Here is a 17,698-nt window from a genome sequence, read left to right on the forward strand (position 1 = left end):
TTGACCAAAAAATTAGACGAATTAAAAATCGAGTAAGAAAAGGTAATGACACCCGAGTGGAAAAATATCCCTTTTTAACAATTCCGAAGAAAACATTCGGAAGATTAGGACCCTATTAATATTCTACTCCCGAGAAAGCGCGAATTTAGCGAGAACCAATCTCCACCTCCAATTGGAAATAGAATGTCTGGAAGAAAAAATTAACCTTATACACGTCTTAATTACACAAGAACAAGACAATCTATTTCGCTTACCGAATCCTTGAGCAAAGTGGAAAAGTTATTAACGGACCTAAAACTATAATGTTCCTAAAAAAAGGAAATTATGCCCCTGTCTCAATCGAATTCATCCCCGTACTCAGCACCTATCGAAAGAATAACTAAAGGTGAAAATTGTAGGTTATGCATAAAGTTCCGAGCCCTTAATGACAAACACCCAGAAGTTCCAAAGGAACTCGAAGCAAAAATCACAGCTTTACTCATAAAGAGGGCTATGCAGGATCGAGAACAGAATTAGAGAAGGGGAACAAGTATATAAACTTGAACGCAGCCAACCTTGCACCAAGCTGCAGGAATTTTCCGCGGTGGCGACGCCCACAGTCTCAAGTAACATTTTCCTCCTTTAGAACTAATTTTATTTCTAATTCTACACAATTCTCTCTGTCTATCTCTTTACTCAACATTAACAGCACACACCATGTCTCAACACAGTGATTCTAATCCTGGCGATATACAGGATAGGAACAACGAACAACGTCCGGGTGGAGGTCCACCTGGAAATGCCGTCCTAAACGGAACTATGAACCCCGCGGGTGCGGACGCAAGTTCGGCCATTGACCGACTTACGTTACGCACAAGCGCATGTGACATACCAATATTTGACGGAAAAACTCCCCCCCTGCGAGATTTCGTGCAGGCAGTAAAACGAGCCGGAATTTTTATCACCGACGTAGCGGAACCCGAATATATCCGGGCAGTCCTTAGTAGGTTAGATGGCCAGGCTTATGCTAGCTGTGAGCATAGGGAGTTTAACTCACTAGCCGAGCTGTTCGAGCATTTAAAAAAAGATTTGCGCAGACAAAGAAATACCAGTGGTATTTCGAACATATAGTGACAATTAAACAAAAACAAACCGAAATTGCGCATGACTACCATGACAGACTCCAAGACTTAATTAATGGGGCTAGACATGCCCTGAAACCAAAATATAATAAATTGTTCCGGGAAATAACAAATGATGAAAGGGACATTAGGCGGAGAGAATGCGATATTATCCTCCAACCGATTAGAGATTGCGCGCTCGATGCTTTTGTCAAGGGATTACCTACCGAAATATCAAAATTCGTGGATGCCCGTAATCCTCACAACATGGAGGAGGCTTTGGAGTATGCGCTCCATGCGGAGGAACGTGAAAATTATTCGGAAAGACCACGTTCCACTTCATATCACATTAATAAGATAGAAGAAAGACCCCGCCCCCCCAGTCCATACTCTAAACAATTGGAACAACATAACTCAGGGGGAAAAAGAAGACCTGATCCAGGACGGGAACCTGCGTCCCATGCTTCCTCCTCTTCACACCACAGATCCTCAGACGTACTCCATCTCACTCCTGAGCAATTGGGTCAGTTCTACAGGTCAATGATGCCCCAATACCTGCCACAATTTTCCTACCCTAACCCCCACCCGATGAATCCCCCACCTCACAGCTCCACTTATTACCCTAATCCTTCATTCCAACAACCAATCCAACAATCATTCCAACAACCAATCCAACAACCCAACCAAAACTCCGGCCAATACTCCAGACAAAATCAGGGCTATCGTGCTAGCACAACTCCGCCAAGAGCCAACTCTCCCGCGCCCCCGGGAAATTTAAACTACCAATCGGCTCGTCGTCAAGACGCGACAGCGAGCCCGACCCCCCAGCGTCCGAGGAATGTACAGTTCGCCGAGAACACTGTCGGTTCTCTACAACAGGAGCAGCGGCCCAGGACTCCCCAGTAGTTCTACTACAGGCCCCAGAATTCAAGCATGACAAGGTTCAATTCCTTGTAGACCCAGGGTCAGATTCGAATCTGGTTAAACTATGTGTTTTGAACCCTGAACTCACACTTGTCAAGGACAAGTGCATTGAGATTTCCGGGATAACAAATCACGTGGTAACAACACTGGGAACGGTTAGCTTAACTATTTCCAGCAACCCTGTGGAATTTCATGTGGTTCGAGATAGCTTTCCTATTTCCACACATGGGATACTCGGAAGACCATACTTACGGAAAGAACAGGCGCAAATTTCCTTTAGGCACAATACCTTGGTAACAGTGTCTAACCCAGTGACCCCTATCCCCTTTATTGATAAGGAATCACTGGAAGCCAGGAAAGCCCTGAGGTCTGAAATTAAACCTTTCACGCGAATTCTGCGTATTCAATCTCGAACACGAACTCCTGTGGCCATTGATGTCATAACCTCTGACCTTAAGCAGGGATATCTTCCCCGAATAGAGACTCCCACTGGACTCTACCTAGGTGAAGCCATTGTCACAAATAACAATGGCGTCTGTCACGCAATGGTAATAAATACCACCGAGGAAGATATTAATGTACGCATCCCCCCCCAAGAACTAATTCCCTTCGATTTCTGTAAATTCCCGGGAGAGGAACCAACGGATTCAGAGAATGACACTCCTGACCCCGGACAGTGCCCGACTTATGCAGATAGAGTTATAAAGGTAAAAAATGCACTGTTTTTGAACCACCTAGCTCCTGACGATCGTTTCTAAGTGGGCAGAGGACTACGCAGATATATTTCACCTAAATGGGGAAATGCTAACCTGCACTAACCTGGTACAACATAGAATCCCGACCATAGACAATAAAGTCATACACAAAAAACAGTATAGGTCCCCGTTCGAAGCATTAGATCAAATTGACGTTCAGTTAAAGAAACAATTCGATAGCGGTATCATCGGGCATTCTAACTCCCCTTATAATGCACCCCTTTTAATAGTACCGAAAAAAATGGATGCATCGGGCGAAAAGAAATGGCGAGTCGTAGTAGACTATAGGGCTCTAAACGACAGTATTATAGGTGACGCTTTTCCGCTTCCGAGTATAAATTAAGTATTTGACCGACTCGGAAGTGCACGGTACTTTACCGTGTTCGATTTAGCGAGCGGTTTCCACCAGGTGGAAACTCACCCCGAGGACAGGCATAAAACTGCTTTCTCCTCGCGAAACGGACATTTCGAATATAAGCGAATGCCCATGGGAATAAAAAACGCACCCCCTACTTTCCAAAGGTTGCTCAATAGTGTCCTAAACACGATGCAAGATTCTGAAGCATTCGTGTACTTGGACGATATTATTGTCTATTCAGTTACCTTGGAAGAACACGATAGGAGGGCTCGACGGCTATTCAATAGACTAAGAGAAGCGAACTTGAAACTCCAACCCGACAAGTGCGAATTCCTAAAGACTGAAGTAGCATACCTGGGACATATTATTAGTGAAGAAGGGGTAAAACCAAACCCAAACAAAATAATCGCGATTAAAAACTTTCCCCCACCAAAAACACCAAGAGACATTAAAAGTTTTCTTGGCCTTTCGGGATATTACAGGCGATTTATAAAAGACTACGCAAAACATGCAAAGCCTCTCACAGAATTGCTAAAAAAGGACACCGCGTGGAAATGGGAAAAACCACAAAGAGATAGTTTTTCTCGATTAAGACGATATTTGTGTAAGGAACCGGTCCTCCAATATCCAGACTTTAACGCGACTTTTAAACTAACTTGTGATGCCTCCGAGTATGCGGTAGGCGCAATTTTAACTCAAGAAAAGGACAACATCGATTTGCCTGTCGCGTACTATTCCAAAATTTTGAACGCCAACGAACAAAAATACCCGAAGGCAGAAAAGGAGTGTCTCGGCATTTTATACGCCATGGAACATTTCCGACCCTATCTCTATGGACGAGATTTTATTTTGGCTTGCGATTTTGAACCAGTTCACTGGATGACCTATATTGAGAATCCTGGAGCCCGAATCCAAAGATGGAGGATTCGTATGCAGAATTATCAATATAAGTTTGAATGCAAACCTGGAAAAATCAATAGAATTGTTGAAGCACTATCCAACAATCCTGTTGATCATTCAGGTGAGCCCAAAGCTGGTTCGGATTCCAACTGGTCGGATTTACCCTCCTCTGATCCGGATAACCTAGGCGCCACATCGAAAGTGTCGAAACAATTAAACGATGTGAGCCCTAGCCCTAAAGCCTATCGAGCTTTACCCATTAATCGTTCCTCCACTAGTAAAGAACAAGAAAGTGCGCGAGTGAATCCTAACGATCCAAAAGACAAGAAAAGGTTACTTCAAAGGCCTACCCAATCATTAGAGCGAACCGGAAGCCTAAAGGAAGGGTTAAAATCTAAAGGATCAAAATCAGGAATTCCTGCAAAAGCCGGAACAAAACAAAAGGTTATTGACCCCACCCTCACCAAGAAACCAGCAGCGAAGGGAGGATATCTTGGACAACCATCCACGAGTCAAGGACAGCAACGGCAAATAACTATTTTAAAGAGACCCAGCAACCTGGAGGTCAGATTTGACCCACCTAAAATAAATCTCAAAAAGCAGTCACGTAAGGCCGAACCGAAACCCAAATCTGAGCCCAGGGGCAGAGGAAGACCAGTAGGCAGCACGAATTCAGCGAAACCTACAGGCGACGAAACCTTCCGTCCCACTAAAAAAATAAAAATAAACACGGCAGACGAGAGCTGCATCGCCAACTGCCTGCGCCCGCGCAAGGGTGCCATTTCTGTAGACCCCGACGACACCAACTCTACACTATCGTCTGCTACTGAAGCAACTTCGGAGGAAGAACCAGAAAAGGAAATTGAGGAGTTGTCAGAAGAAGATTCTGATCCCCCTGTTTTCCGGAAAGCCTACAGTGCCTTTCCCAACCTTCCACCTCACCTTCCCCTTTCTCAACCCTCCACTTCCAAAGACAAAACCCTGGACGCATATACAGACGTCTACGTTGATGGAGCATGTTGCGAAAATGGCGGATCCAGCCCGAGAGCCGGAGTCGGCGTTTGGTTTGGTAAAAATCACCCTCTCAACGTCTCGCAACGATATAGAGGCAAGCAAACTAACAACGCCTCAGAAATTGAAGCAGCAACTATTGCTGCTAAACAAGCAATAAAAGCAGGAATTCGAAAATTAAGGATCAACACTGATTCCAAATACCTAGTGCAGAGCGTCCAAGAGTGGGTACCCAGATGGCAGCAGAATGACTGGAAGACTACTGAAAACAAACCTGTAAAGAATCGAAGGGTTTACGAGAAGTTGATCAAGACTCTGAAACCTTTGGATGTAGTCTGGAAACACGTCCCCGGTCATGAAGGAATTCCTGGAAACGAAAATGCTGATCAACTGGCAAGAGAAGGAACATTAAAGGATCCCGAACCTGATTCATCATCATCTTCTGAGTCAGAATCAGAAGAACTACCTCCCGACCAAGTAATCATCGAAGGGCAACGAAGGATCAGCAACAGCAGCAGTGAATCAAGTGATCAGGAGGACCAACCCAAGGATGATCCTATAACCGAAACTCAACATCTTATCCAGGGAGTGAATGAATCCATTAACAAATTCAACTCCTTCACAGGCGCAGGAGCAGGTGTCTCTAATCTCACGAACAACACCCTATTCTGGGATTATGAAGGATTGGACCACGCTTCCAGAAGACAGTGTGTTTCAGATGGTGAGGATGATCAAGAGCATTTGGACTACTTGAGAACCCAGGATCCTGTTGATGAATATGACGATGGACTTTCAAGAAGAGTAAAGGAATTTCTGGATAAATACAACCAGAGCCGAGCTAAGGATCAACCCGGAAGAAAATCCGACGATCCTCTCGAATATCGACCAGCCGCTGACACCCCTGCCTATTCCCAAGAAACTCCATTGACCACCTGCCCGCCAGGACCCAAAAGAAAGAGCATCGTTAGATTCAAGGAAATGCCAGAAGTCTTCGAAGCTGCGAAGGATGAACAATCAAAAACATCAAACCTATCACTTTCAGGAACTCTAACAGCCCCTTTTGCACAATCAACCCCCTTCACTCGATTTAAAAGTAACTTCGACACCTCTAAAGAAGCTTTAATCAATAGAAAAGCAAACTCGAAACCAAGACGAATTCAGGAAATAACCGATAAGGAGCGATCGAATAATGTACTATCGGGCAACTCACTTTTAGACATTAAAGAACCCTATATTGATCCTCCCCTTTCCCAATCAGGAAGTGATGATGACAGTGAAATCAGAAGTGAAAATGATAGTGATTGTGTACCCCAAGAACCCTCGTCACAAAATAATAAGCCTTTTGAATTTATCCAAAATCAGTGGACCGAACCTTTGACCTACAGACGTGACAATTACGCACATTTCATTTCTGAAGATTGCGAACCTACTAGTCCAATCGCCAAACTTCTAATTGCGACGGAAAAGATTGACCTCCGAGAGATTAGGGATAGCAAACCCGTGAAAGGACAAATTTATATTACCCGTAACGGAAAATATCGAGTTTATTCGATTGTAGTAAAGAGGTACCATTTCGACGAAATTAGTTGGGATGATGTGATTAGGGGACTTACAAATTTAAGGAAAATTTTAGAAACAGGTGGTCAAAATTCTTGTAGAATAGCGAATACTGGAGATTTGCTAGGTGCAATTCCCCAAGGAAAAATGGCTGAACTCGTTACAGAAATTTTCCGCGGTGGCGACATTACTATCACCCTCTGCCACGGAAAAATAGAAGTTCCTCCTGTAAATTTGCGCAATGACATCATTGCCGAGTTCCATTCCAGTCTAATCGGTGGACATAAAGGAATTTCCAAAACGTACCGTAGAATTCGGGAACGATACTACTGGCCGCGAATGCGCGACGAAGTTACACAATACATACGCGGATGTAAGAGTTGCTTCGAGAACAAATTAGTAAGGGCACGAACTAGGGAACCGATGTTGATCACCGACACTCCAGCGATGCCTTTTGACAAGGTGTCGTTGGACACGGTTGGAAAACTACAAACAACCCCGAACGGAAATCGGCATATCCTTACAATGCAAGATAATTTCTCTAAATATTGCATTGCAGTTCCGATCCCAAATATCGAGACCAAAACGATTGCTCATGCGATGGCAACAAATCTTTTCTCTGTATTTGGAGCACCACGATGCGTGCTAACCGATAGGGGAGCCAGTTTCGTAAGTTCATTGATGCGTAAATTAGAAAAAATCTTTGGCGTCAAGCAACTTACCACTTCCGGATATCGACCACAGACCAATGGTGCACTTGAGCAAAGTCATATTGAGTTAACGGATTATATTAAACATTATGCAAAGGATTTCGACGATTGGGATCGCCTGCTTCCGTTTGCCATGTTTAATTATAATACCTCAGTTCATGAAGCTACGAACTTCACACCATATGAGCTCGTGTTCGGGCACCTGGCAAGAGCACCCAGCTCATTACCCCAAGGCCCGGAAGTCGAGACGTATGGCTCCTATCTAAAAGACCTAATCACTCGAATGAACGAACTGCAAAACCTTGCAGCTAAATATTTGGCGCGATCGAAGGAAAGATCAAAACAAGTGTATGATAGGAAAACTAAACCTCTAAATGCGGAAGTAGGGAGTCGGGTTTATGTTTATAAAGAGGTTCGAAAGAACAAGTTCGACAAGCGAGCCGATGGACCTTTTACTGTTGTAGGATTCACCGAGAATAACAATGTGATCTTGGAAAATGAAAATGGCACAAGATTCGCGAAACATAGGGACAAAGTCATGGTTGCTCACATATGATTCCCATTACTAATCTTAATAATGTTTTAGGAATGCAGAAGGTCAACGAATCCATGATGATGAGGGTTGCCGTTATAACTTTGCTATGTCTCCTCTCGATTACAACGACACAGACCCGACAAGGAGCCCTAAGCCGACCAGAGGCGCCCCAAGGAGGCGACCAGTACCAGATCACCCCTTTCCAATCCAGTAGCGGGATGTATTTCGAGTACATCGGAGAAGTCAGGAGATCGGTCAGCAATTGGAGAATTGTCGTATTTCTCGATGTTGGAAAGCAGTGCCGATTTTTCGATGATCTGAAGCAGCGTCTGAGGAAGCTGTCAGCGCAGTGTGGACCTGGAGAAGAATGGTGTTTGGACTTAATGGAATCCTACCAATGGGAGGACAGATGGGAAATGGCCTCCGAACTCCAAGAGCAGTTCCGAGTCCAAATTGAAGAACTAGAGAATACGAGAAGAACCTCACCTAGAAGGATGGCCTCGCAGCTACGCGCGAGGCGGGCTGTTCCCCTACTTGGCTTCCTAGGGAAAATCGCAGGACCAATTATCGGCGTGATGACATATAATGACGGAGAAAGATACGACGCAGCCATTCGAACCTTGAACGAAGCTCAAGCTAACTTATCGCATCTCGTCGGAAAACAGACTCATATAGTTAGATCACAGCTTGATTCATTACACGCTCAGGTACAACGACACGGCTCCCTGCTGCAGCATCTACAGGAACAACTCCAAACGCTGGCTGCCCAGAACCTCGTCAAGATGAAGGCTGAAATGGAGAGAAGAAACCTGACCTTCGCCATAGCCAGGGCCCTGAGACTAGGACTCGATCACAGTATTCAGGCCACCTCTACCATGTTGGAAGCAGTTCATGAGGCCAGGAAGGGACAGTTGCATCCTGGGCTCATCACCTCCGCCCAGCTAGAACCAATTCTCAGAGAAGTTCAAGACAACCTCAAGGACGTGAAATTTCCTCTAACAGGACCAAGGATCAGCGTCGACGAACTAATGCATATCTCCACGGTCACAATCCATTGTGAAAACCAACAGCTTAACGTTCTCATCGATATTCCCCTCTTGGAAAAATATAACTACCAGGCCTTCAAGCTTCACTCACTCCCCACCACCCAAGAATTGCTCGAAAATGGTACTGGAAGAGCATATGTAAACTCAAAATATGATTATTTGATAATAGACGAGGATCAACGAACATACCTCCCGCTGAAGGAGCAAGACTGGGACCAATGTAAGTCAACGACATCATTCCATGCATGCCTTCAAGGTGCCCCCATCTACGATTTTCAACAACGAGTATCCTGTGAGGCTTCACTCTTAATTAAACCAACTACGGAAGCCCTAAGGTTTTGTGAAGTGAGAATTACCAGCAAACAAGAATCTTACTGGAAACCACTGAATTCTATTGGCGGCTGGATCTACTCCTTCGCAGCTCCGGAAACTGCAACGATTGTTTGCCACTCCCTTAGTCCAGTGAAAATTGAGTTAAGAAATGCCGGAATCATCAAACTGGGACCCGGATGCTCCCTAAAAGCCAAGGACACTATCATCCCAGCCACGACCGCCCAGGCCGGGGAATCTGAGTTTATCTTGGAATCAGAACTACACTTAAATTTAACCACGCTATCGCCATTATTGGCAAGATACGGTCACCTGCTAAAAGGAATAACATTTGCTGCCAACCCCCGTTCTGGGAAGGAACCCGAACTCTCCACCTTCGAGGCCAACTCCAGGACACTAGATGATCTGGAACAGCAGCTGCAGGAATTATCTCTCCAGCATCACCTCGGAGGAGAACACCGGACCTTGGTATATGGATCATACGGAGGACTGGTCCTACTGTCCATGATTCTCATGCTGTACATTTGCCGCGTTCCATGCCAATCTGGAATAGCTAAATTTAGCCGAATGTGGCTCGTCAGGACAAAGAGTGAGAGTTTTGAACTACCAGTTTCAACACTAGAAAAACCAAGCCCCCCCGTTCGCCAGCAGGAGAAGGAAGAGCCAGTGTACAAAGAGATCGCCCCGCCCCCGACAAAGCAAGGAGAGACAACTATGAGGATAGAAAAGGCATCGACCTCCGGCATATCGACCAACCTAAGGGAGAAAAAGCTCGCAACATTTGAAGAATCTCAGCAACGGAAGATCAGATGACTGATTGAAGGATCGGAATCATGGACCTTTCATGCCCCGACCGAAGATAACGACAAGAAGAAAAAAAAATCCTCGACCATCACCGGATGTTTCTACCACCAAAAGAACGACATCCCAGAGGACAACTACGAAGATCACCAGAGAAGTTTAGCGTCGTCCGAATCACAACTGACAATGAGAATCACGATAGCTCCCATAATTGTTCAAGATAAGTAGATTCTTATTAATATAATAGTCAATATCAAATAATTAATTAAGTAGCTTTAACAACTAAGGGTTTTAACCTCATAAAAAACAAGAGAAATTTTAGTGTTAGCAATTAGCCGATTAAGTGAACAAATTTGAGGATAATTTTAATAATTGTGAAGTGAGGAAGTCGATGATGTCGGCACCGTCAGGATGTGTTCGGCTTAATCTCTGTTTTTTTTTTTAAAGAAAACTAAGAAGAATTTTCGTGAGGGAGGCTTACACGGTCTTACCGACTATGCAGCCGTTTGGGCCGCCCTCAAAATCGCCAAACTTCCTTCCTACCATGTAGTCAATGGTAGCGAGCGTTTGTGTATTATAATACACAAACGCCCGCTCATGAGCTATGGGAGTGTTGGGTCAGTGCCTGGTCATCGACGGTTCTCACTACACTGTCAGCACTCACATAATGTATTACTTTATAAAGAATTAGCATACGCACACTTGAAATAGAATTTAAGAATTAATTGGTCCACGAGAATGGAGTCATTGCACAAGTGGAGGGCCGCCAACGACATCAGCACCGTCGGGACGTGTCCAGCTTAATCTCTGCTTTAAAGAAAGCTAAGAAGAATTTTCGTGAGGGAGGCTTACACGGTCTTACCGACTATGCAGCCGTTTGGGCCGCCCTCAAAATCGCCAAACTTCCCTCCTACCATGTAGTCAACGGAAGCGAGCGTTTGTGTATTATAATACACAAACGCCCGCTCATGAGCTATGGGAGTGTTGGGTCAGCGCCTGGCCGTTGGCGATTTTCCACTGTGCTGGTCATATTTCATATGAACTTAAAAAAAAAATTTTTTCTTATTTTTTTTCCTCTTCTCCTTCTCTCTCGCTTCTGTTTATTGTGTGGGTAATCATACTGCTCTCTAAATTAAAAAAAAAATTATTTTAAAATCTTATTTAAAATAAAAACTGGAAATAATCGTTCTATAAGTTGGAAGAGTCAGCTATGTAATTTGCAACCCACCTTAATATTTCAAATTTAAGCAATCACTCCGCGAGTTCTCTGAACCAACCGTGTCAAATATTACACGGCATAGATCATGCATAGCAACCGTTCACTACCGCGGCTATAAGGGCAGTGTAGGATTAGAAAGTGATTCTCAAAACAAGGCTATTGTGAATTTCCGTATATTACAGTTTTATATGAGGTGGTTCTCTCTGACAGAACACATTGCATGGGTTCCATGCCGTTTATCATATTAATCATAATTAAAGAAAAATATTACACGGATAATTGCACTTGCAGATGTACTTATACGCAGTTTTGATAGAAAATATAGAAATAGTAAACACTAAGCGGGTCAATGGTTAGTCCCCCTTAGCTGTGTCCTCCTCCTCCCTAAGAAGTCCATTTGGTCCGACTTCCCTCCAATCCTTTTCTGCGGGCACATTGAACGTCTGCAAGTAAGGAAATAGGAGTCAGTCGAAACCCAGGTTTAATTGCCACTAAACAAGCAGGGTCCACATTGTTGCTTACCAACACCCAGCGACAGCTCCCCTTTGGGTCCCCCTCCCGGGTCCTATAGAAGGCCTGCAGGAAACTGAGCCTGAAGACCCTGTGGAAGGGTTGGAGCCCAGCGAACGGTGGAGCTGACGGCAAGGCACGGAGCGACCTGCAAAAACCAAAGCCAAACATGAACTCATCAAGCTAGCGTTCCTTCAAAAAAAAAAAAAAAACAAAACCATATATATAAGAGTCATTACCGGGTCATGTGGCGCCCATCCATCCGCCATTTCCCCTGCAGGATTTTCAGATTCCCTTGCGAGACCGGGACTTCCGATGGGAAAATATAATCTCTCTAGAAATAGCATTTCGGTTAATAAAACATTCAGCGACAAGTCAATTCTGTTAAAGGAAGGGAAGAATCTTCTTTGCAACAGTTTTTGCAAAATTTAATACAGGGTTGCCACGCAACCTGGAAACCTGGAAATGTCAAGGAATTTTGATTGGAATCCTGGAAAATTATTGTTTTCTAAAGTCATTGTGCTTATTCTTGAAAGCTAATTTTTCTTTATTTTATATTTCAACACAATTTTCTTAATTCAATTTTAAAAAAGTTTCCTTTATAATTTTCTTCGCAATAATTCAATTATTTTTATGAATATTAAAATTTTTTCTCTAGAAGTTCAATTGTTTTCAAGAGTTTTAATGAAAGTCTTGGCAAATTTCAATTATTTTCAAAAACTTTTATTGCGGAGATTCAATTATTTTAATGCATTTTTAATCAAATTTCTCAAAAAAAAAGAAGAGAATTTTAGTAAAAAAAAAGAAATTTTATTGAAATTCGTTAAAAGAGTTTTAATTACCTATTTAAAGATTTGTTGATAAAATTCTTTAAAAGAGAGTTGAATTAAGGAAAAAACATTGAATTCTTCATTAAAATTTTATTTGTATTTAAATGGTTGAATTGTCGTAGAATTTTCTAATAATAATAATTGATTCAAATATGAATTTCAGTTAAGACTCTAGATAATAATTGGGTTTTGAAAAGGTTCCAAATTGTGATTTTGAATAGTTGAATTTTTTTAAGTTATTTGAAATTTTTACTTTCTAATATATATTTGATTAAAGAATAATCGATGGAATTTCGTAAAATTGAATTGTAAACAAAAGGATTTGAAACTGTTGAAAGAAATTTTTCAGAAATTATTAATAATATTTAATTTACACTTTATGGGGAAGAATTTTAGCTAAAATTTGTGGAAAACAATACACTGTAAAAAAAATAAATCTTACTTTTAGTCTCTTTAACTGAAACCGTTTACATTAAAAACATTTTAACTAACTTTTAGCCTTAAGAGTGTTACTTTAAGTCATAAAATTTACTCGATCTAGTTTTCAGCTTAGAAATAGGCTATTTTTCAATAATTTTGGTTTAAAATGTAAATGGTTTCAAATTTTGTTTTTTTCTTGTGTAATTGAATTAAAATAATGAAAGTAATTTGAATAAGTTAGAGTAACAATATTCTTATAATAGGTATAAAATGATGATTTTATCAGTCCAACATTTAATTGTTGTGGAGCATGAAGACCCGGAGTGATCGATGTCTTCATGTTTTATAGCATGTTTAATTTCAAAAGGGTTTGAATTAAAGATTTTGTAAAATATAAATGTAGTAAAAAAAAAAACCAAAAAAAAAAAATTCCGTTTTAACCTGGAAAAATCAGGGAATTTGAATTGAGCAAAAGCGTGGCAACCATGTAATATAATTGTTGAAAAGAGGTTTTTCCTGTTGTAAACAAAGCTTCTTTAAATAGGATCAAAGATATAAAGGAAACCCTACCGTCGCCCAGAATCCGCGGCATAAATACAACTGCCGAGCTTCGTCCCACGAGTACTCTTGATACCATCTGGTACGCGAGTACTGTTTTGGGCCATTTTCCCTGACTAATTGAGCATTATGTGTCCACACAGCCTCCTCATCATCTCGGTTGGGGGCAGTCATCCAGGGCCCGTACTTTACGCAGAATCTAAAAGATTGAATCAAATTAACGCTTTGGACAACAAATAACGAAGCCGCTGTACCTAGTATAATCATGACTGATCTAAAAAAAAAGGAGGAAATTTATTAATAATTTTCTTGATAATAAAACGATCAGTCAATAATTTAAATAAAATACGTAAATAAATTAAAGGAATTAACGAATTTCAGTGGAATTCTCAATAAGTAAACAGGATTGTCTGCTTTAGAAGGGGGGGCCAAAATTATTCTTTGTCTGATTAATTGTTTCCGAACTTAATTGTAAATGGGGTGGATGCACCAGCTTTGGCCACTCTAGCTACTATTAAATAAAAGGTTTAAACAAATCATTTCATATGTACTGAATAATTTAAACAACTCTTATTAATAACGCAGAAATTTATATTATTGTTATTACCTTAAAAAAAAACGACATTAGCAACTATATTTTACGCGCTGTCTGACAGTTATTTTTAGAAACTGACAGCTTGTCAACACCTCCTTCAAACTATTTATTTTCAGAAATAATAAGTGCAATTATTCAAAACTTCAACAGATTTGTGAAGAATATTAATTGTGAAATAAAGTTTTATCAAAAAAAAAAATTATATACAGTAAATATATCAGAATATTATTAAGATTAATAAAAGAGTGTGGCGTAGCCAAGAACGGTACATCTACCCTAATTTAATTTGGCAATTAATTTAACTGTACAATTAAGAAGAGTTTAATCGATTACTCAAGATTGTCGATACCTGAGAAATGTGATCCTGTCAAAATTATCAAGGAATTGAGTACAATACAGTTTTTAATTAAAATACATATATAATAAGGGTATAGTGATCAGTAGTGATTTAAGGAAAAGATGTTATTAGAATTAAAAAAAAGGGGAATTTTAAGACATCATAAATAATGGAATTGGACAATGACATATAAAGCCTCGCTACCGTCGGAGGTGCTAGTGAAGATAAGGGGAGACTATTCTTACAAATACGAGATTGACAACCTTAATAAAAATAGTTACTTTCATTTTATTTTGTATTTTTATTAAAGCCATGTTTATTCGTAAATTAAAAAAAAAATAATAAACAAAATTGTAAAAATAATAGATTTGAGTTCGGCCCATAAATTCAATTTGATTGTTTATTTTAAATTTTATTGTAAAAAGGATTGTATTTATTCTAGAAAATTGGCTACGGATAGTGTCTAACCATTTTATTTACATTGAACAGGCTTCACACTCTCCTACTAAAGGCTACTATTTTCCGTTTTTAAGCCAAATGCAAAAAAAAAGATTTTTTTTTTAGAATTTTGTGAATGGAGGAATTGTTTTGAGGAGTCTCTTTAAGGTTTTTGAAGATAGTTTTGTGGTCTTAATGGAGAGTTTGAAGAATGGTTGAATCAAGCAAAGAATTTTTTATGTTAAGAAAAGAAAATCTTGTCTGATTCACAATTATAAATTTAAAGGAATTCAATTCTTTAAATTTGTCGAAAAGCAGGGAAGTCAATCACGTGTAATTATAATTTTATTCAAAAAAAAATTTTTTGTTGCAATACATCCAATTATTTCATAAATAGGAAACTTGGACAAAACTAATTACTTTCAGGAATTTTAATAAAATTCATTGTAAAAGTTCAATTATCTCTATAAATAACAAGTACTCAATTAAACAAAAAAAAGAGGAAAAGGAAATTTTTATTCAATAATTGCGTGCCTACTATTTTAATAAAATTTCCAAATAGAATTCAATTACTTAAAAACAGTTTTGACAAATTATACATGAACACCCAATTATTTGCTAGAAGGATGAAAATTTCCTAGGAATTGAATTATTAAGATAGAGTTTATCTAGATTTCTTTAATCAATGATTTAAAATTTTATGGAGTCCTCGCAATAATTCAATTGCTTTCATAAACAATGAAACTCATTGCTGAAATAAAGTATGCTTAATACGATTTTGATCAAATTCGTCAAAAAAAAAAATGCAATTAATTCTTTAATTTTGAAAAAAAAAATTTTCGAAGCAATTCAATTGTTTTCGACAGTTTTAAGGAAATATTTTCTTACGAGTAAATTATTGTAATAGAAAGTAAGGAAATTTTAACTACATACATTTTTATTATTTGTTTATCTAAAAAAAAATTTTTTTGAAATTAAGTATTTGCTGATACTCAATAATTAAAAGAAAATTTTACAAAAAAATAATAATAATAATTTTAAAATCTAAAGAAAAATGTAATTCAATAATTTGAAGTTGATTAAAGAAGTAGTAATCATACAATAGAAACTGCCGGAGGGAAACTAGATTTTTAAATCTTATTAAAGCAAACAATCCTTGAAGGGTTAATAAAAAAAAAATTTTAAAATGTCTTATAAATTGCAGGATAATAGTAATAAAAATGGACTGCCACATCCTGTGCATAATAATCACGGTACTCAATAATTCGGAATAATTGAATCTCGTTAATACAAAAGGAAAAATATCTTGAAAATATAGATAGAAAAATAAAACAGAGGGAAGTAACGTAAATAGAAATTGTGAGACGATGTTTTTACTTACCCCCGAGTAGAGGCCAGCTTCATCAGCACCACCTTGGCCTCCAAGCAGGACTTAATCCGGAAAAGATGGATATTAGACAGGAGCGTAGGGCCCCTATCCTTGCACTCGGCTCTCTCCAGGGCTACTTCCGAAGTGACATGATGTTCGTGAAGTAGTAGGCGTTGTCGTGTCCTTAAAATATCGGTTTTCGCATCCGGTGATGTTTTAACTCCTATATTCACCTCCGAAGAGTGTTCGGTGTCTGGAGCCTCATGATCGGTCTCCGGAAGCCACCCGTAAATTCGCTTGAAGCAAAATGCGCGCAATCTCCTGTACTTCTCCCCCGGAATTAAAGCGAAAATCCGGGCAGCGCGAAGGTCCTTATCCTCCTTTGTGTCAATGCTCTCATCAAACGACTCCTCAGCTTCCTCCTCCAAATCTCGAACCACCTGTTTCTTTTCAATTTTTTCGATTCTTGCGGGGTTGTCCCCATAACGCTCCATTATGAAATTTCGGGATTCAGTTAACTCTTCTTTAAGCTTATCCATGTTAAACACTGTCACCACACTTGAGAAAGGGAGATGAATTTCACTAAACCACTCGCAAGCACCAACGATTAGGTCAACCGGCGCGTACGGACTGGTGTATGAGATTAGACCGCGGAAGCACAATGGTAACGTTAATGAGTAATGCATTGGTCCACATAATGAATCACCCACACACTCGGCAACGCCGCATTACCTCCAATTTCCCTATAGAAAAACGAATGCCTACTGTTCTTTCTAACCACATATGCCTAATTAATATACAAGGTTGCTACAATGTCCAAAACTTGGAAAAGTCAGGAAAAATGAGAAAACACGATAATAATTCCCTGCTAAAATTATATTTATCATGGCGAATTTTACCGAATTTTACCAAGGGAGTTCCCTTTGGCACTTTCTTGACACTCTCTAAACTCGAATCAGTGAAGTTTGACTGATCAGAATTTTCAGTCGTAATTCACTGATTGCATAACTAAAAGTTAACAAAATTTAAGTACTCGAGACTGAGATTTCGCAGTAACTATGTTTAATTGGAAGTTTTCTTTTCTTTCCAAATTAAATTTTTTATAAATCGCTATGAAAATTTTGCGAAATCCAGCTGAAAACAATTGTTTGTTGGAGAGTTTCACTAGAAACTTTCTAACAAATAAAATTTTCTAAATTAAAATAAAAGAAAAAACGTATAAGTACGCCTGCAAGAAATTCTAAAAAAAAAAAGTTTAACAGTTGTTTCCGTGTTCATCTGGGTATAAGTGTGGTGGGTCGCGTGGAACCCTGGCAGTGAAAATGTTGATAGGAGGAGACTAATAAATAAATATGTCTTAAAATAGCAATAACGACGATTATAAATATTATGATT

The 17,698-nt window shown here is 39.8% G+C and overlaps 3 protein-coding genes across 3 annotated transcripts; 2 read left to right on the plus strand and 1 right to left on the minus strand.

The window, feature by feature from the left end:
* The first annotated feature begins 696 nt into the window (after positions 1 to 696).
* Positions 697 to 3,353, plus strand: LOC122499714. The gene is made up of 4 exons (XM_043608188.1): positions 697 to 1,012; positions 1,111 to 1,636; positions 1,903 to 2,774; positions 2,872 to 3,353. The coding sequence occupies exons 1-4, from the start codon at positions 697 to 699 to the stop codon at positions 3,120 to 3,122; spliced, it is 1,965 nt and encodes a 654-aa protein (XP_043464123.1). The 3' UTR covers positions 3,123 to 3,353.
* Positions 3,354 to 7,393: 4,040 nt separating this feature from the next.
* LOC122499712 lies at positions 7,394 to 10,080 on the plus strand. The gene has a single exon (XM_043608186.1). The coding sequence runs from the start codon at positions 7,868 to 7,870 to the stop codon at positions 10,037 to 10,039; it is 2,172 nt and encodes a 723-aa protein (XP_043464121.1). The 5' UTR covers positions 7,394 to 7,867; the 3' UTR covers positions 10,040 to 10,080.
* Positions 10,081 to 11,602: 1,522 nt separating this feature from the next.
* LOC122499707 lies at positions 11,603 to 14,799 on the minus strand. The gene is made up of 2 exons (XM_043608185.1): positions 13,577 to 14,799; positions 11,603 to 12,090 (listed from the first exon to the last, which is right to left on the minus strand). The coding sequence occupies exons 1-2, from the start codon at positions 13,829 to 13,831 to the stop codon at positions 11,992 to 11,994; spliced, it is 354 nt and encodes a 117-aa protein (XP_043464120.1). The 5' UTR covers positions 13,832 to 14,799; the 3' UTR covers positions 11,603 to 11,991.
* Positions 14,800 to 17,698: the final 2,899 nt, after the last annotated feature.

Source organism: Leptopilina heterotoma, unplaced genomic scaffold (genome assembly GCF_015476425.1).
Source record: "Leptopilina heterotoma isolate Lh14 unplaced genomic scaffold, ASM1547642v1 Lhet_173, whole genome shotgun sequence".
Lineage (NCBI taxonomy): Eukaryota > Metazoa > Arthropoda > Insecta > Hymenoptera > Figitidae > Leptopilina > Leptopilina heterotoma.